Genomic DNA, 20,166 nt, shown 5'->3' on the forward strand with positions numbered 1-20,166 from the left:
TCATCAGGGTCAGCTTCTAGGGACCAGGATTCTTGGGTGGAGTTTTAGGGAAGGGAGAAGGGCAGAAGTGAGGAGGGCATTTAGGGAAAAGATAACCTCATGTGCAAGGATTCAGAAGTGGGAAAGCTCCTAAGATTGGAGAATTACAGCTTAAGCTGGAAAGAAAAAGTTGGGTGCCAAATGACACCCTGTCAGACACCTTCCAATGTGAAAGTGGAAGCACATTCCTTTTGCTGCTGGTGATAATGCCTCAAATTTACATTTTGTGTTAATTTGACTTCATTTACATAATGACTTATTATAAAGTATCTCTTAGATGTTGTCTAATTGTCCTCTTTCTCTTGCTAACCCCAAGGCTGAGAAAGTCAAGGTAATGACCTTCAAGGCAAAGAAATCCGATTTGATATTTTGCTGTGTCAACCTCATTTTAAGATCACAACTTATGTCAAGGAAATAGTATAACAAGAACGCTGAAGATACTTGGAATCCGCCATCTTCCTTTTCTTAACCCACAGAAAAAGCTACTTTGTATATTCCCTCCTGTATTTGCCCACATGCATATATATTTTTCTGGTAGACATAATGTATATACTCTCTGTTTTTCCATTAATATTACATAGTTTTCAGGGTTTTTGCTTCTGACAGTATTTTTAATTCTAGTCTTTCATAAATGCCTAATATTCTATAGAACTGACTTTGGAAAATAGTTATGTTTCAGTTTTTAAATAGTTTAGGCAACATTGTAATGACAATCTTTGTGTATAAAGATTATTTCTTCTGTTAGATGTTTTCCCTAAGAACTTCAGTAACTCTTAAGAATTTCTTTTTTCCTCCCATTCATGTACTTTAAATAACCATTTCAGCACAAATTTTTAATTCATTTTACTTTCTTCATATAGCAGCCTTACTAATGCATCAGTCCAAAAATCTTCTTTATATAGTATGCTGTAATACAATACCAAGAGTCCCTCCCATCAATGTAACTGTGATGCTTAGGATTTCAGCTGCCCAGGCTATGGAAATATTTGACAGATTGTAATGGCCATATAAAGTCTTTTCACCCTGAAAGTCTGAAACCCCTCTATATTGTTTCCTAGCTTTATTTTCTTGGAGTTTGTATCTTGCATCACCATAATTCATCATAACTCATTCTATACTTAGTATTCCTTTAAATATTTTCTTCATTTTCCTGTTTTAGTGATGTTATTTACCACTGGATTAATACTCCTCCATCCTTCTTAATGTTTGAAATTATTGTTGTATTTGTACCTGCCTCCTGCTTCTTCGTGATTCTTTGACATTTCTTTATATCAGTAAGTTGGTTCCTAAGGTCACTGAAAGCTCTTTTTTTTGCTGCAGCATACACTTAAAATATGACCCAGCAATTTCACTCCTGGGTATTTACATTAGAGAAATATTCATGCAAAACAGGTACCTGAATGTTTATAACAGCTCTATTCATATTCATCAAAAAAACTATTTAGAAACAACTCAGATGACCTTCAGTGGGTGAATGTATAGCACACTGTGGTACGTCCATACAGTGGAATACTATGCAGCAACAAAAAAGGAGCCATTCATACACACAACAAATTGGATTAATCTCCAAGGATTGATGTGGAATTAAAGAAGTCAGTCTTGAAAGATTACATACTCTGTGATTCTACTTATATGACAGTCTTGAAAAGAGAAAACTATGGTAATGAAGACTAGATCAGTGGTTGCCAGGTGTTAGGGATTGGGGGAGGGCGTGACTACAAAGGGATAGTGTGAGTCTGGGATAGTGGTAGCACTGTTCTGTGTCTTAATTGTTGTGATGGCAACACAAATCTATGTATGTGTAAACATTCATAGAAATGTACACCAAAAGGTCATTTTTATTGTAAATTTTAAAAATATAAAAAGATCCAAGTTTCCAGGCCAGGTGCAGTGACTCATGCTTGTAATCCCAGCACTTTGGAAAGCCAAGTTGGGTGGATTACTTGAGCCTTGGAGTTCGAGACCATCCTGGGTAACATGGCTAACCCCTGTCTCTACCAAAAACAATATAAAAATTAGCCAGGTGTGGTGGCACATGCTTGTAGTGCCAGCTACTTGGGAGGCTGAGGTGAGAGAATCGCTTGAACTGAGGAGGTAGAGATTGCAGTGAGCTATGGTCACACCACTATACTTCCAGCCTGGGCAACAAGAGCAAGACCCTATCTCAAAATATTAAAATTAAAATTAAAAAAAATCCCAATTTCATCAAACTAGTCATATGTCCTTTGGCAAATGATATAACCTTTCTAAATCTCAATTTATTTTTCCTATAAAATGTGGAAAATACTCTCTACCTTGGAGAGGTGTTCTAAAGATGAAATAAGATGTTATAAACCATCTCCATGACATACTAGATGCTCCTCTTTCTCTTTTCCATGGCAGCTGTTTCTCACTGGGAGCAGATTCTTTTTTATTATTATCATCACTGTGCTTTTTTACAGCTATTTGGCTCTTAGGTAGCAGCCTGGAGCCACTGAGGGTTTCAAGCAGGAAAGTGACATGATCTGATCTTCATTTTTAAAAGATAATTTGAGCAGCTTTGTGGAGAGTGGTAAGGAATGCAGGGGGGGTAAGAGTTGAAACAAAGAAGCCAGTAAGAGTTGTTGGGGTTGTCCAGGTGAGAGATGATGGTGTAGACTCCAGTGGGAGCCATGGAGAGGGGGAGAGGAGGAGAGGGGTCTTATTTTGGGAGGAGGTAGAACGAAGTAACTTGATGCTGGCTTGAGGGGTGAGGAAAGATAAATGGTGATGTCACTTACTGAGATGAGAACTCAAGGGAGGAGCAAACTTGAGCGGGTGGGTTGTGGTCAGCATTAAAAGTCAAGAATTCTGTCTGGGCATGTTGGGATTGGAAACCAAGTAAGCAGTTGGACCAAGGACCAGGCAGTGTTATCTTGTTCATTTCTAGGACTGCAGCACACACACGGCAGCTGGGGCTTCCTCCTCAGCCCTTCCAGATAAGGCTGGGGGAACTTTGAGCTGCTCCTCCTTAGACTCACTCAGCCTTGAGGATTTTAGCAAAATTTATCTCTTTAATCCATTCCTGAGAGGGATTGTAGAACTTTCTACCAGAATTCAGATTATGCTATTATTCTAAGTGAAGTAACTCAGGAATGGAAAACCAAACATCATATGTTTCATTCGTAAGTGGGAGCAAAGCTATGAGGATGCGAAGGCATAAGAATGGCAGCATGGACTCTGGGGACTCAGGGGGAAAGGGTGGGAAGGGGTGAGGGATAAAAGACTACGCACTGGGTTCAGTGTACACTGCTCAGGTGATGGGTGCACCAAAATCTCACAAATCATCACTAAAGAACTTACTCATGTAACCAAACACCACCTGTTCCCCAAAAACTATGGAAATAAAAAATTTTAAAGAAAAAAAGGACTGAGATTATGCTCATATTATTCACTGCTGCCAGATTTTTTTCTTTTCCATTTAATGAGATTTAAGGAAAGGAGGCATGTAGCATTTTCAAATACCTAGCCTGGAAGTCATCAATCATTTTGTGTAAGATTGAAAAATATTATTAAACTACTGAGAATGATGACACATGTATGACATAGAATATGCTAAGAGATTATATTCCAACATATTTGGTTATTTCTGTTATCTTCAAATTTCTAGTTTTGCTACAGACAATGAAAGAAATTACATATATACTTTTCCTTGATAACTACCAAATCCAGTTGATAACTATCAAATAGCTATTTCCTTTGGGAAGGCAGGAGCAGGCATGGGATTTGGGAAGGGGTTTTGAAGAAGCCTCCATTGTATCTACAAAAAGTTAAAATTCCATAGAGCTGGATATAGGGTCAGTGTGTTCATCAGTCATCTGTGTTTAAAAATATTTTATAATTTAAAAATGAAAAAATGTTAACATATAAATACAAATAATTTTAAAATCTGAACATAAAAGACAATGCCCTCCTTCCACCCACTCTACCCTCATCAATCACCTTAAAGAGTGATCTCTTGGGTTTTTCTCTCAGAAAAATGTAATTACTTTGTAATGAAATGTTAATGTTATGTTCTATTCTTAAAGTCACTTGTTACAGTGATGAAGCTATGACCTAATAGAGTTGCTAAATTTTCTTCTAAGTCATTCTTCTTTTAGTATTTTATATTTATCAAGTGAGCTGGTGATGATCTGGAACTTATTTGTTGTTTTCACAAATATAGGACTATCTCAGCAAAAACTCATCATCAGGCTGTTAACTTCAACATTTTCGAGGGCATGGTTTGCCACGGGGTGCCCCTTGTGACTATTTCAAGAGGCAAAGTGGTGTATGAAGCCGGAGTGTTCAGTGTCACAGCAGGAGATGGGAAGTTTATTCCTCGAAAACCATTTGCTGAATATATTTACAAACGAATAAAGCAGCGAGACCAGGTGAGTGTGCCACAGTGGGATACTGCTACAGGTCAGACTGTCTCCTGCTCCTGGATATCTGGTTGGTAGTGGTGGTGTTGACACTACACTTGGTTTAAGGTGTTCCTGGGGTGTCAGGATTGATATGAGAGATTAGAGATGCCATGTTTTAGAGAAAGGATCATTATTGGATGGATGCATTTCCCCTTGCAGACTGATAGGTCAGTTCGGGATTTCCAGATTGTGGGAGAATCTGGTGGGGGCTTTTGGCAATTGTGTTAGTCAGGGTCCTCCAAGAGGCAGACACCCAGATGGATAAAGGTGTATGAGTTTTATTAGGGGAAACACCCGTGAAAGAAACTAGGAGGTGGCTGGAAAAGATTGGGAGAGCCCTCAGATTTTAAGTTAAGTCTGAAACCAGTGAAGAAAAGAAAGAGAGAAAATGGGTAAAGGATCATCCTGGAATACCCTACAGTCTAGGGGAGGCTGAGAAAGGCCTTCAGGGAGTCCTAGAGCCATGTCTCAGATCTCCCAGCTACAGGCCAGGCCCAGTCATTGGCTGAGAGCCACTGTGGGAGGTGTGACCTCTGTGCATTAGTGTAATGGAGTTCAGAGCTCAGCCCCAGCCCCTTGAAAAAATGTGCTCCCAGTTGAAGATCTGCAAGGTTCGTTTTTATGACCACCAGTGCAATGGTGGAGTTTTGGGCTGGAAAAGACCTAAATACAAATTCTGTCTTACCCTCGCCACCATTTCCTAGCTGTGTGGCCTTGAGCAAGTTTCTCCATCCTCCTTGGGCTCAATTCCCTCATCTGGAAAATGACAACAATGTTTCCTTTCTAACAAATTGTGACACTCAAATGGGTTTTTTAAGTGAAAGAATGAAAGGCATGGCCCAAAGCAGTAGCTCACCACACCTGTAATCCCAGCCCTTTGGGAGGCAGAGGTGGGAGAATCACTTGAGGCCAGGAGTTTGAGAACAGCCTGGGCAACAGAGTGAGACACCATCTCTACAAATTTTAAAAATAAAAGATAATTAGCCAGCCACACCAGTGCACTCCAGCCTGGGCAACAGGTTGGTAGGAGGTCAATAAATGTCATTTTTGTCTCTTTGCTTTCCCCTTTTGATGAACAAATCTATATCAAAGACCCCTGTTATTATAAAAGAGATATTTGGGCTTTCACACAAGTTTTGTTTAGTTCACACAGAGTTTGAAATAATTTTAAAATTTTGCTATGCCAAATACACTAAAATATTTGAGAATTTTAGATTTTAAAAATCTAGATTTCTGGATTTGGGGGCCAGGGGAAGCAAACCTGTGTCCTCAATGCCACATGGGTCCAATGGGCCAGAGCTAGATGGCAGGCCCCTAGCTAGGAGGTATTTCTGGGTTTCACCCAGAAGGCTTCACACATTACTTGCCTGGCCATGTAGATGGTAGTGTTTGCCACCCTTGGACTAGTTCTAAGGCTTCTCCCTCTTCTTTCTATTTTTCAAATGTACCTCTACTTTTCCAGAGCTCTCTGGCTGTTTTTTTGATTCACTTCATTTGGATCTTGTAGACCCTTTGGTTTCTCCTCTAATGTCTTGTGAAAAATTTTTACTTGTGGATTCTCAGAGTCCATTACGCAAGATTTATCCATTTTTAAACACTTCCTAAGGCTTTGATTAGGTAAACAAATGTTCTCACGTGCTTTAAATTATCAGAAATGCTATAGCTCTTTTTATTCTGTATTTATATGCTCAGTCAAAATAGATGGTTTAAGGTTACAGTTAATATTTCTGGGGAGTTAGTTTATAAATGTTAACACTAATGGGTGACAAGTAGGTGGTAACTATAAGAATCCTAGGATCCTAGGTGTTTCTGAAGATGTATGTGATAAATAACAGCAGCACTAACATTTAGTGAGTGCTTACTGAATGCAAGACACACTGCTAAGGTCTCTGTCACCACAATAACCCTGGGAGGGAGGGAGGTATTTTTTTCACTTAAAATTAAAGAACTGGACAGGCATGGTGGTTCACACCTGTAATCCTAGCAGTTTTGGAGGCTGAGGCAAATGGATTGCCTGAGCTCAGTAGTTCAAAACCAGTCTGGGCAACATAGCAAAACCCTATTTCTACTAAAAATACAAAAAATTAGCCAGGGGTGGTGGCGCACTTCTGTAGTCCCAGCTACTTCAAAGGCTGAGGCACGAGAATAGCTTGAACCTGGGAGGTGGAGGTTGCAGTGAGCCAAGATCACACCACTGCACTCCAGCCTGGGTGACAGAGTGAGACTCCATCTTAAAAAAAAAAAAAAAAAAAAAAGTTAAAAAACTGAAGCTTCAAGAAATTAAGAAATTTGTCCAAGTCACACAAGCAAGTATATGGCAGGGCCAGGACATAAACCCTGCCTATCTGATTCCAAAAACTTTATCCTTAAGTAATAATAGATACTGTAAATTATAAACATTGAGTTGAATGAAGTAATGAAGGATAAGTTACTCAGCATTTGTTTTGGAAAAAAATCTCTCAAGGAAAACATTAATCTAAGTTGGAGGCACTGATGGCAGCTGGTGCATTCATGAGACTATAGCAGTAATCTAGGAGATGAACAGAGAGGGTGGCTTTAGGATATCATAAAGTAGTAAAATCAATAGAACTGGGTGATAGATTATGTGACACCTGAAGTGGATCCAAGGCAGAGCCAATCTTGGCATCAGTTCCAGTTGCTTCCAGCAGGGGCGCTAGACTAACAGGGAACCCTGATGGACCATATTTAAATGCTTGACTTTGCCTTAGTCTTCTTGCAGAGAAAATGTTTTGAGGCAGCAGAGGTCCTCAAATCACTGGTTTCATCAGTTCTCCTTTGCAAATTGTTTTGTGATTTTTTGGCAGAATTAATGCCAACTGCAATTTTTATGAGTTCACTATCAATTCTGTGAATTATTTTAGTTTCTTAATACTTTTTTCTAATATCAAATTTTTAGGCATTTTAGTGCATCATTGTTTTAAAAATACCAATACATGATAGTTATCATGTGTTGTTTTGAGCACTATCTGCCAAGCTCTGTACTAAGTGGTTTATATTCATTATTTTACTTAATCCATGCAACAAGCCAAGTGGTAGGTATTATTGTTCCCATTTTACAGAATAGAAAGCTGAGTCTCAGTAAGATTAAGTAACTCCCTAGGTTAAGCATTAAGTAAACCTAAGAGTCAGGATTTGTGATAAGGTCTTTTTGATTCCTACTGTACCAGTGGACCTCTGTAGAGACAAAAAAAACAAAAGGAAGAAAATAGTCATGAAACCCAAATCACAGAGAAATGCCTTATTAAAAAAATGTTGGTGTGGAAAAGATATTAAATAAAATGGATAAAATTAAATGAGGTTTGGGAACTGTCTGGAGATGGTTCCTTATGGCATTAGGCAAAGACAACTCACAGGATAAAAATATCACATAAAGGTTAAGAAAAAGAATTATAAAAACTCTAGATTTTTAAACTCACATGAGGTTATCAAAGTCTGTGCTTTGGTTTTCATTTCAAATACTCAGATTTCTTTGTGAGTGAGGATAAGAGTTTGAGGGCAAGCAGGAATAGCCAATGCTATTTCTTTGCTTATCTGTTATCCCTACCAAGAAAATTAATCACTTCCTATTCTGGACTCCCAAAGCACACAGTACAGAGTCACATCAGCATTTGCCAGTCCCTGAACTCAGCTGGTCTCCTGGCTAGAGTGTTAATTCCTTCAGAGCAGCATCTTACTCTTTTTTGCCAGTACTTGGTACATAGCAGGCATCTGGTAAATGAATAAACTGCAAACAGAAGGAGCAAAGGCTATAGTTTCAGAGGTGCATAGAAGGAAATTTAACTAAATTTACCCAGCAGATTGTCCCTGCCTTATTTCAAATAGTGGGATTATCTGTGACAGCTTTATTCTTATCTATGATTTTATTACATAATAATAAAATTTGTCAGCATCATACCATTCAGCTATTACTGTTACTGGATCTTTTGGGAAATTTCAAAGGAAAGAAAAGACATTTTTATCTGATTTGACAGCTTTGGGGAATTGTTAATTTATTTATTTTAAAATGTAGACAGCTGATCCTAAGGGAAAATATTGAATCAGAAGATGAGGCATCAAATTTTATTTGATAAATATAACATAATAGAATATATTTCCACTTCATATAAAAGTTGTTTAAGGAAAGGAAAGTAAAGGAAAAGAGGGAGGGGAAAATGTAACAGCAACTTGGATGTTCAAGATAATTCTGACTGAGCAAAATTACGTATTATTAATTGTTTACCAAAATATATAGCTCTTTAAGTTAAAATGGGTTATGTTTCTTGAATTTTTGTGTGTTTAGAGTATTATAAGTTCCAACAAAATGTGAAAGTATAGACATTTGTTAAGTCATCTCTTTTTTTTCAGTGGTAGGGAACCCCAACCTTTTCTGGAAAATCAGGGTCACGTTACATTTTACAGAGAAACAGGAATAGCTTGGAGTAATGTATGGTTTCAGAATACTGCTGCCAAAGCTTTTAAACTGGGTTGTATCTTTGCAATGATAAGCATAATTTGCCTTGTAGATAAGATAAAATCGAGTGGATGGCTGCTTTGGTCCTTGAGATGGGTATTCTCCATTTCTGAAATAACCATTTGTCAATGTCTTTCTCAAGGTGGTAGCTCAGAGAAAATAATTTAAGACATATCACTTTCCATATAATCCTAATTTCTTCAGATTAATTACTACCAATACAAGGTAACACAAGAGACGTATGTATGCATCTCTGCCCATCTCTTCATTCAGTGGTGTCAGTTTGGTAGCTTGAAATCAGCCAGGGAAGGAGTATTTACACCACAGAAATAGGCAGGTGCTTTAAGTTAGGACTTGAAGGGTGGTGAGGAAAAGGGAAGGTAGAGATAGTTGTTAATATTTACCAGCACATCACTATACACAAGACCCTTTCTAAGTACTCTTTTTCATGCTTTATCTAATCAGTCAACATTCGTTTAGTAAATATTTATTGACCACCAATTCTGTTCCAAGCACACTTTAATTCTTACAACCACCCTTGGAGGTAAGTAGTGATATTCCTATTTTATAGATTAAGAAATATAGGCTCAGTGAGCTCACGTAGTTACTAAGTGACAGTGTTGGGACTCAAATCCAGGTTTGTCTACCTCCAAAGCCAATCCCTTTAACCTGTATCACTGCAGTATCCTAACCATAAAGTTTAATCTCTACTCAAACAAATAGCCACCCATTCCCCCATCCTCAGGATATCACTCCCTCAGACTCCCCTCTGCACAGAGGGTTCACTTCCTCTTGGACTGGCAAATTTACCAGAGGAACCAGCCCTGAAATGAGACAGCCCAGCTTTGTAGCTCACAGCATATTTATTTATTTATTTATTTATTTATTTATTTATTTATTTATTGCTTCAAATCTTTCCCTCTCCCACTCCAGCCAGGATATTTTAAGGATTAAATTGAGATATTTGGTAAGTTGTAAACATCATCAAAATGTCACTTTTCATTGTTATAGATCACTGGTCGCACCTATGGCTTCCTCATGTACTAGTGATTCACAGAGCCCTGGGTAGCTCAGTTCAATGTGTACCCAGCGCCCTGTAAATTCACCAGGCCAGGCATGGATTTCATTCTCAGGGAGTCACTGTTTATTTGGTCTGTTTGCTGTTGACCCAGCATCTGCTGTTTGGTATTTGGAAGTTCTGTTGTCTTTATTGATATTTTAGTATCTTAGCCTCTATGAACAGCATTCAATAATTAATACCTTTGGGATTCTTCTCTGTTGATCTTGCTATTTTCAGAAAATCTAGCATCCAGTTGGGCCTGGTGGCTCATGCCTGTAATCCCAGCACTTTGGGATGCTGAGGTGGGTAGATCACCTGAGGTCGGGAGTTCAAGACTAACCTGGCCAACATGGTGAATCCCCCTCTCTAACTAAAAATGCAGAAATTAGCCGGGAGTGGTGGTGCATGTCTGTAATCCCAGCTTCTTGGGAGGCTGAGGCAGGAGAATCATTTGAACCCAGAAGGTGGAGGTTGTAGTGAGCTGAGATTGCACCACTGTACTCTAGCCTGAGTAACAGAGTGAGGCTCTTTCTCAAAAAAAAAAAAAAAAAAAAAGAAAAGAAAATCTAGCATCCCAGCACATTCCATCCTCAGCAGTCAATATGATTAACTTTCTCTTTTCTTTTTTTTTTTTTTAGACAGAGTCTCACTCAGTTGCCCAGATTAGAGTGCAGTGGCATGATCTCGGCTCACTGCAGTCTTCACCTCCTGAGTTCAAGAAATTCTCCTGCGTTAGCCTCCCGAGTAGCTGGGACTACAGGCGTAGGCCACCACACCTGGATAATTTTTGTATTTTTAGTAGAGACGGGGTTTCACCATGTTGGCCAGGCTGGTCTTGAACTCCTGACCTCAAGTGATCAGCCCGTCTCAGCCTTCCCAAGTGCTGGGATTAGAGGTGTGAGACATCATGCCGAGCCCAATATGACTAAATTTACTATCAACTTATGTCTTCGTTTTTCCTTGTTTACCTAACCAAAAAGCATTTCTGCAATTATGAAAGTGTAATGATAATTGGAATTAATGTTTATTTATAGAACCACAAATTATATAATTATCATTTCCATCTCTCTATTAATTTGTCACAATGACAAGTATCATCAGATACCGAGAACTCAAGTTCAATTCTCATTTACCCACCAATGTCCTGCTAGGCGAGATGCCACTTATGTCTTCTGTATTACTTATATTTTGTGCGTGCTGCTATAACAGAATATCTGTGGCTGGTTAATTTATAATGAACAGACATTTATTAGCTCACATTTCAGGAGGCTGTGAAGTCCAAGAGTGAGGAGCTGGCATCTAGAGAGGGCCTTCTTGCTGTGTCATCCCACCGAGGAAGGCATCACATGGCAGAAGGGCAAAGAGAGGAGAAGGGGGAGAGCCAAAGGGACCAAACTTGTCATTTGATAAGGAATCCACTCCCAAGATAACAGCATTAATCCATTCATAAAGGCAGAGTCCTCATGGCCTAACCATCTATTAAAAGTCTCACCTCTTAATACTGTTACAATGGCAATTCAATTTTAACATGAGTTTGAGAGGGGACAAACATTCAAACCACAGCAACAGCCACTCGTGGCTTTACCCTCAAGTCATTTTATTTGATTGTGATACCATCAAGATGGAAAGAATTGCTGTCAAGGTGTGATCATCTAATCTTGACCAGCATGTACTAGGGGGAAAAAAAAACCCCATAATCAGATTAGCCTTCCAATGGTGTGTTCTCAGGACTTGAGTCTCTTGAAGTATTCCTTGAGAAAGCTGTCAAATAATTTTAGATTATGTTACCCTCAGGTGATACAATTGCCCAATATCATCAAAAATTTCAAGAGGTCCTACAGTCCAGAAATCTCCCTTCATTTAACAAATGTTTGTGGAGCACCAGCCACTATTCCAGATCCTGAGGATATAGGCATTAATAAGACAGCCAGTCTGATCACAAAGAGCTTACATTCTACTTGTTTCAACTGTGGTTCATGGTGCTTATGTTCTAGTTGTGTTTGAGACAATTTTACACCTCTTTGTGCTGTAGCCAATGAGCACAAAGGAGATAAAGGAGTCTGGAGATCAAGAGACATCAAAGCTGGAGATAAAATTTGGGAATCATAACATATAGATTTAAAACCGCGAGTCTAAGGTCACCAAGGAGATTATATTAGAGAAGAAAGTGGGCTTACAACAGAGCTCTGGGCCCACCAACCTTCAGAGGTGGAGGAGAAGAGCAAGCATCAGTGGAGCCTGAGAAGGCTGACCAGTGAGGCAGGAAGACCATCAGGAGAACATGGAGTCCCAGAAGGCGAGAAGAGAAACCTGCTGTCTTTGTTCAATCCAGAATACTCTGTTTCTTCATTCTGGTTTTTTTCTGTGTTTTATGCTGCATAAATGTCCTCTAAGAATTAGGTATGCTTTTGGCCAGGAGAATAGGGATGGAGTCTTTATTATCTCCATACTCATCTAGGATGCCAGAGAAAGAGGCTCACTTTATTTTGACCCTGACTGCTAGTGTCAAGTACATGCATTAAGCAATGGCTCTGCCATATGCTGGGGTCTGTGTCAGGCTGGGCAGTTCATACTTCAGACAGAGGTTTGCCATTGTCGTTAGAGAGAAGGAATAAGACAAGCATTGCTAAGTGTTGGAGGTTAAGTCTACTTAGAAATAGGGCCGGGCGCGGTGGCTCAAGCCTGTAATCCCAGCACTTTGGGAGGCCGAGACGGGCGGATCACGAGGTCAGGAGATAGAGACCATCCTGGCTAACACGGTGAAACCCCGTCTCTACTAAAAATACAAAAAACTAGCCGGGCGAGGTGGCGGCGCCTGTAGTCCCAGCTACTCGGGAGGCTGAGGCAGGAGAATGGCGGGAACCCGGGAGGCGGAGCTTGCAGTGAGCTGAGATCCGGCCACTGCACTCCAGCCCGGGCGGCAGAGCGAGACTCCGTCTCAAAAAAAAAAAAAAAAAAAAAAAAAAGTCTACTTAGAAAACAAATGTGCAGCTGAACTTTTGAATAACAGCAGTGACGGTTTCAGATTCTGCAGGAGTGCCATCACTTTTCCATTTTGTCACAGTGAACATCTAGTGATGTCCTAAAACATGCCCAGAGAACAATGCCAGGAGCGACAGACAGCACAAAGATGAAGAAGGCATGAATCTAGCCATCATAGAGCTTATGTGACCCACTTCTAAGGATGAGCAAATATTAAAGGGTTAAAAGGGCTGAGAGGCTTGAGACTAGAACTTAAGTTGTCTTTGATTTCTGTCAACTTATCTATCAAAGGAAAAGACTGTGGAGTGTGAGGCAGCACAAGACTCCTGACAGGCGGCTGCTTGTTTCGGAGGTGGCCGTGCACGCAGGCGTGGCTCCCATCCACGGCTATTCTGAGAGGAAAGCAGACCTGGCCCGCCCAGAGCCTCAGAGGCAGGCAAGAGAGAGACGGTATGCAGGTTAGACCCGGCCAGTCGGGTCAGAGACGTATGATGGTCAGCGTGACCAGGGTGACAAGCCAGACATGACTGGCTCCATGACTGAACAGCCAGAAAGCAGTTTGTAGCAGCCGGCCACAGAAAAATTACAGCCCAGGCCAGGCTCAGTGGCTCACGCCTGTAATCCCAGCACTTTGGGAGACTGAGGCAAGTGGATGACTTGAGGTCAAGTCATCAAGACCAGCCTGGCCAAAGTGGCGAAACCCTGTCTCTACTAAAAATACAAAAATTAGCTGGCCATGGTGGTGTGCACCTGTAATTCCAGCTACCTGGGAGACTGAGATATAAGAATCGTGTGCACGTAGGAGGTGGAGTTTGCAGTGAGCCGAGATTATGCCACTGTGCTCCAGCTTGGGTGATGGAGTGAAACTCTATCTCAAAAACAGAAAAAAAAAAAGGGAAAGAAAAGAAAAGTACAGCCTGGAGGACAGATAAATGATGCAGCACAACAAAAGAGCATGACAGAAACTGAGTCAGCCCAGGCCAGGCCAAACCACAAAAAGAAGAAAGCAGGCTTAGATGGGAAGCCCCCTTCATACCTCCCTCCCCCAAAATCCCTTCTACCCATATCTATTGAGTGCTTGTTATGGAGAAGGAGAGTAGCACACCAGCCCTCTGTCTGCTGGGGGAGACTGACAAGTGTACAGATTATTCCAGAAACCTGGGGTAAGCAAGATAGTGCATAGGGCACAGAGGGCCAAAGTTTCCTAGACTGATGATTAGCTGAGCTGAGTAATAAAAGAGAAGTCAGATAATTACACAACAGTGAGAGCGGCAGCCTAGCCCATGCAAAAGCATGGCCCTGACCAGGAGCTACCAGGAAGGATTCTGATGTGCCTGGAGTGGGTAGTGCATGTTCCCAGAGCCTGCAAGCTGGGTTCTGGGGAAGCATCCTCTAGGTGATGGAGCAGCCCGTAGAGCAAACCCAGCCCTGAGTGAAGAGGACAGGCCCTGTGTGTGATGGCCCCACCTGAGTCACCGGCATGGGCAGTCAGTTCCAAGAAGGAGTCCAGGACAGACAAAAAATGAACAGCTGAAAATCCCAAGTAGTGTAGGTTCAAGGAAGTAGTGTAGGAAGAGGGAGACGGAGTGGGATCTGAGGAGGGCTATACAGCACACAGTAGGCAGCACAAAAGTCTGCTCACTTAGGTCACATGCTCCAGAGGCGCTCACTGCAGAAGAGCCTGAAGATTGAACTGAAATCAATAGGCTTTGAATGCCATAGGCTTTGCTGAGTATGAATGCCAAGAGGAGCATAGAGGAGGCAAGCCCTCTAGGTGATAGGCAGGAACGAGCTGAAAGAAGGACATAAATCTTGGTTTGCTCGGATGGGCCTGGATTATACTTATGTTAATTATGTTTAGTGCCCTTTTCATGTTCAGAAGTGTCCTACTTTGGATGATAAATTGTACAGTCACCCCAGGTTTAAGTGATATTCATGCAGTCTGGCTTGGAAAGTAAAGCCAGGAGAGGAAAAAAGACACACACAAAAAAACAGGGACCAAGGACCTGAAAGGGAGGATGCCCTTTCCTTCCTTTCAGGAGGAAAGGAGGAGGCCAGAGAGTGGGGTATTAGGTGAGTTTAAGGTTTCAGATGTGGTGCTCCAAGGTGGTAGGAACGGGAGGGTGGCGCTTCATTTCCTGGTGTCTGTGTTCCTCAAGATGACGACAGGGATCAAGGACTGAGTAGATAGTGAGCCAAAATGGAAGTCCAGCAAAGCATTTAGACAGATACAGAAAGTGGGCAGCCTGTTGAGGGAAGGGCAGGGGTTCCCCCATTTCCTGAGCACTCAGTTGCCCACCTGGTGCTGGGCTTCAAGTTCTGTGGCTGCAGGGGCTGCGGGCCTTGTTCTGTGTTGGATCCTTGGTGTTTGGCATACTCTCTGGGGCTGTGTGAGCTCAGTGAATATCTGCGGAATGAATGAAGAAAATGCTTGGCTCTGGAAATTCTCAGCTATCTGAGAGATAGGTTTATTTTCCCCATTTCATGGATGAGGAAGTAGGCCTGGAGGCATTAATTAACTTGTCAGTTTCCTACACGTAGTAAATGGCAAATGGAGAATTCTAACTGAGATCTGTCTCACTTCAAAGGTCACACTGTTGATCACTACAATGTATCAATTTTGGTGGTCAAGATGAGACCCACAGTAATTTGTTATCTGTGTGTGTGTGTGTGTGTGTGTGTGTGTGTGTGTGTGTGATTTCAAAACTCTGCTCAAGCACTGACAGCTCTAGCTGAATCCAGCAGAGGGTTCTGCTGCATAGTCGGTCACCAACGAAGTGAGATTCTGTGGACAATTCATAATGCACAGAGATAGTCAGGAAAGGGGAAAGCACACACAATTGCTAGAACCTGAAGCAACTGCTCTGAGTGTTAGGAGAGGTACAAAGAAGCACTGCAAACTCAGGCAAGTAGGATTGGAGCTAGAAGAAAAGGTCGGACGTTGGAAAGGACAGTAGGAGACAGTTGTGGGACTCAGAAGGGCATGAGGATATGGCAGAGGCCCCAGTGAGTGTCCCTGGGCCTCTGTCTGTTGCAGATTAGTACCCACAAAAAGTGGGACAATCCAGATTCTCAAGGTTGCCAGGAATTTCTTTGAAAGGCCAAGGGGATGGGGAGGCATGTGATAAATTTACAAGATGGTTTTTATGCTCTCACAATTATTAAAGGGAGCTACACTTAACTTTGAACTCAAGAAAATAAACCACAAAAGAGAAATGAAATGTTCTCTTTCAGACTTGCACACCTACCCCTGTGGAGCGTGCACCCTATAAGGGAGAAGTTGCCACACTGAAATCCAGAGTGACAAAAGAAGATGCCACAGTGGGGACCAGGAAACAGGCCCACCCCTGAAGTGTGTGCTGTCGGTAAGGGACTGTGGACAAGAAAAGTCTTCCTGCGTGAGAGCATAAGAAATTAGCATCTCTCCTCATAAGAGTTGAAGAGACCAAGGTCAGATGCTTCACAGTGATCTAAGACTCAAGGACAATTGAGCCCAGGGATGACTGATCAAAGCAGAGCATTTAGATAAGGCTTCCAGATTGTAGTAGGCCTTGGGCTTGCTAGAGAGTCATTCTTTGAGATGTTAGGAAACATTCAATACAGCCTTGGGGAATCAACTATGAGCAAGATGCAGTAAGGAGGCTGATAACATACAGAGGGAACTACTTAAGACAGGGAGTACAATTTCATGGTCAAAATTTACAAATGGATTAGGACCTTATCTGGTGAAACAAATCTTCATATTGTAAATACAACGGTATTCTGCAATTTAGAATAAATGAAAAATGAATAAAATGTTGCTTTAGGGGGTATAATCCTCCAGGAAAATTCTTCAATAGTATCTGATTATTTCACAATTAGTTCTGGAAATAATATTACAGATGCAGTCATTTTTGCAAAAGTATTTGAGCACTTCATCAGTTTTCTCTGTCTTTTGACAGGCTGATCTTTCTTTTCTGAAGTGTCTAGTATCATCATCCTTGTCAATTTTCTTTCTTCAATTGTCTTCTGGTCCTGCTCTCTCAGATCCCCATTTAACAGTGGCTTTGCTGTAATTTTAGCATCTCCCTAATATCACTTCCACTGACTTCATGAAATCTACATATTTTGCCAGTTTTGCAATTTTGCTAGATTCTTAATTTTTTTTTTTTTATGTGTGATATGTTTTCAGACATTTCAACATGTGGCCATCTGCACAAGACTTAACCCCAGAGGTTGACCTAATGGACCTGGTTAGACATTTGTGTTAATGAGAGGCACAGTTTGACAACGGTCTGGCTTTCTACATACTGAAGCACTGCACCTTTTCACATTTTGACAACCTCTTGTTCCCTGCATAAATCCTGTTCCTGCAGGGATTTGGATAATGAGGGCTTGAATGGCAAAGCCCTCTGTGCTACATGCCATGACTTTCATTATTGAACAGTGTGTGTTTAACAAGACTATCTAGCCCAAGGTCTCAACCTTTTTGTCATTTTCAGACTACCAGAATTATTCTTCTAATCCAAGATGATTTTGTTAAAAATTCAGGGAAAGATTAGTAAGAGAAAGAAATGCGATTGAATGCTATAACATGCTATTAATGACATTTATAGGAGCAGGATTAGTGTTTACTTTGATTATAGCATTTCTTGGGGGCTCGGTTTGAATTCTGCATCTCTTTGTGAGGGAGAATGTTACAGTGAGTTCCTTTCATTCTCTTCAAAGGTAAAATCAGAGGAAAGGAGGCTGCCATTCCTTTCACAGCCAAACGTTGTCAACCCATGGAGAAGCAGGCCTTATTCGACTCCCTGGGATCCTTTAGAAAAAAATCACCGCTCTAGACTTCTTTGATTTTCTTTCAGAAGCAATTGCTGTCTTTCTCACTGTGTCTTTGTTGCTGCATAAGATTGAAGGTATAAATGTATATTGTTGTGATGGAAAGGCTGTGTGGAAATTTATTGATGATACTTTAAAATGTCATCTTTGCTTGTACTAGATTTCTTACTTAGAATTTTTAAAAATCATTTTCTTGTTTAAATAGTTTCTTTTTTTAAGAAAATGGTTACATTAGTTTTAAAAAAGCTCTGTGATTTTACTTTTTATTGTAATTAATAAACATTGAGATCTTCATTTTATATCTTATCTGATTTATTTGTGTCTCCTTCTATCTAGTGGGATTGAGATTCTAGGAGGTTGGTTTTCATTTGAGAGCATGAGTTCCTGGCCATGTCTCTTCAGCAACTTTTGGAAATCTAGTCTCAGAAAATCCCACCTAATCAAATTAGATGCTCAAGTTTAAAATAAGTCCAAGGCAAATTATCCAATCACAATGATGAATGTGGGATTTGAGGGAATTAAATGGAATCAGCATGGCTGAAAGATGCTACGTTAATACCTTCCTTCCCCTACGCTTCCTAGTCTATGGTATGATCCTTCTGTGTGTGCAGAGAAGCTAAGATTAGATTTCTTCTCCTGGGTAACTAGGTCAAGCAGGATTTTTAAAACAGGGAATAAAATTGGGGTGATTATGCTCTCCTTGCAGGTGCATCTGCCCCCAACATACTCACTTAGGAGTATATTTGTACATTTAACAAAGGGTAGTAGAAATTCAGTTTACCCAATTGTGATTTGTTTTGAGCACACAGAGAAAGGACAGTGAGCTGCACCTGAAGAAAATCCTTCTGTTTCAATCAAACTACAGCTCTTTTTTCTCAGGTTAAGAGATACTTTAAAATATTTATTTCTCTCCTCTACTTTGGTTGACAATGGGAAGTCTACAATAAGACTATTGAATCCTCTCAAAAGGAATATATAAATTGCTTTCTTACCCCGAAGTCAATTCCCACTCATCCTTTGGTATTCAGCTGAAATAGCACCTCACTAAGAGTCTTACCCAGTTCTGACATGCTCCTCCATAGGAGGCCAAGCATATACCCATCACCATGCCTTATCTTGTTGCCTTATAACACCTGTTCTACTTGTCTGTCTCCTCTAGGAAACTGAAAGCTTCTTCAGGACAGGGCCTGTCTGGCTCACTATTATTTCAGCAGCATCTAGCAGACTACCATGCAATTGATGGGTATTCAATGGATATTTATTAATATTCAGATAAGGGAGGAAGTGAAGGAGTTCCTGTTCAGTTCTCAAATTCATAAATTTAGTGAGAACTCTCAACAAAATAGGGACAAACTTTATAGAACATTTTAGTGTAAGGCTGCTTTAAATGGAGAGCGCAGGTCATTATCTATTTGATAGATCTGTGTGGGAGAATGAAATAGCTATAGGATTCTGCATCAATAAAGACATTTGAAATGAATGTGGAAATCCCTTTGTTGCTTTTATTAGATTTTGTTGCAGTATTTTTATGGAAAGATAGGTCTAAATAATAATACAAAGCAACAGAAAAACATAATTCAAGCTATTAATATTTAATACCATAGTTTTCAAGGCTGCCTCACTATGCAGTGAAAGATTTGTCATTAACCAATTGCATTTTTAAGGTCTGCAGAAAGAATAGGTGGAATGAGTAACGTTCCTTTTCCATATTCCCCTTCCATTGCCTCCCTCCTCCGCTAGGTATTGTGATGGATTGGGAGGGAACCATGTGTTCATGGTGGGCCCTAAACTTGGCTCCTCTATTGACTAACGATGAGGCCTTGAGAAATTTTTAAAACTGAAATACGAGATTATTGAAACATACAAAAGGCATCAAAATTAACACAACCACATCTCTGAACCTATCACCCAGTGTGGAAAATAAAACTTCAGCAATACGGTTGAAGTCCCCTGTGTTTGTCTCCCTATGGTTTGCCCCTTCCTTCCCCAAGGTAACCAGTGTCCTGATCTGCTGTTTTATTCCAGTGTCCATCATTTATACCTTTTTCTTTTTTTTGAGACAGAGTCGCCCTGTCACCCAGGCTTGAGTGCACTGACTTGATCTCAGCTCACTGCAACTTCCACCTCCTAGGTTCAAGTGATTCTCATGCCTCAGCCTCCTGAGTAACTGGGACTACAGGCTCCCTGCAACACACCCAGCTAATTTTTGTATTTTTAGTAGAGATGGGATTTCACCATGTTGGCCAGGCTGGTCTCAAACTCTCAAGTGCCTTGGCCTCCCAAAGTGCTGGGATTACAGGCATAAGCCACTGCACCCAGCCTATACCTTTGCTATGTATGTACATATTTGTAAGCATTGTTTTGTATGTCAG

At 40.7% G+C, this 20,166-nt stretch overlaps 1 protein-coding gene across 8 annotated transcripts in view; it reads left to right on the forward strand.

Moving 5' to 3' along the window:
- The window catches only part of LOC105476005 (dihydropyrimidinase), a 94,858-nt gene that overhangs the window by 69,943 nt on the left and 4,749 nt on the right, over window positions 1-20,166 (forward strand). For 2 of the 8 annotated variants that reach the window (XM_011731570.2, XM_011731566.3), the window contains 2 exons: window positions 4,223-4,430; window positions 17,684-18,093. In XM_011731570.2, coding sequence (XP_011729872.2) covers window positions 4,223-4,430; window positions 17,684-17,809 — 334 coding nt within the window. In that variant the 3' untranslated portion in view covers window positions 17,810-18,093. Of the gene's footprint in view, window positions 1-4,222; window positions 4,431-16,210; window positions 16,342-17,683; window positions 18,094-20,166 lie in introns of those variants that run through there. The other 6 variants (XR_983777.3, XR_011606834.1, XM_011731567.3 and 3 more) reach the window with 5 other exon arrangements.

The sequence above is a fragment of the Macaca nemestrina genome, chromosome 8, assembly GCF_043159975.1.
Source record: "Macaca nemestrina isolate mMacNem1 chromosome 8, mMacNem.hap1, whole genome shotgun sequence".
NCBI lineage: Eukaryota > Metazoa > Chordata > Mammalia > Primates > Cercopithecidae > Macaca > Macaca nemestrina.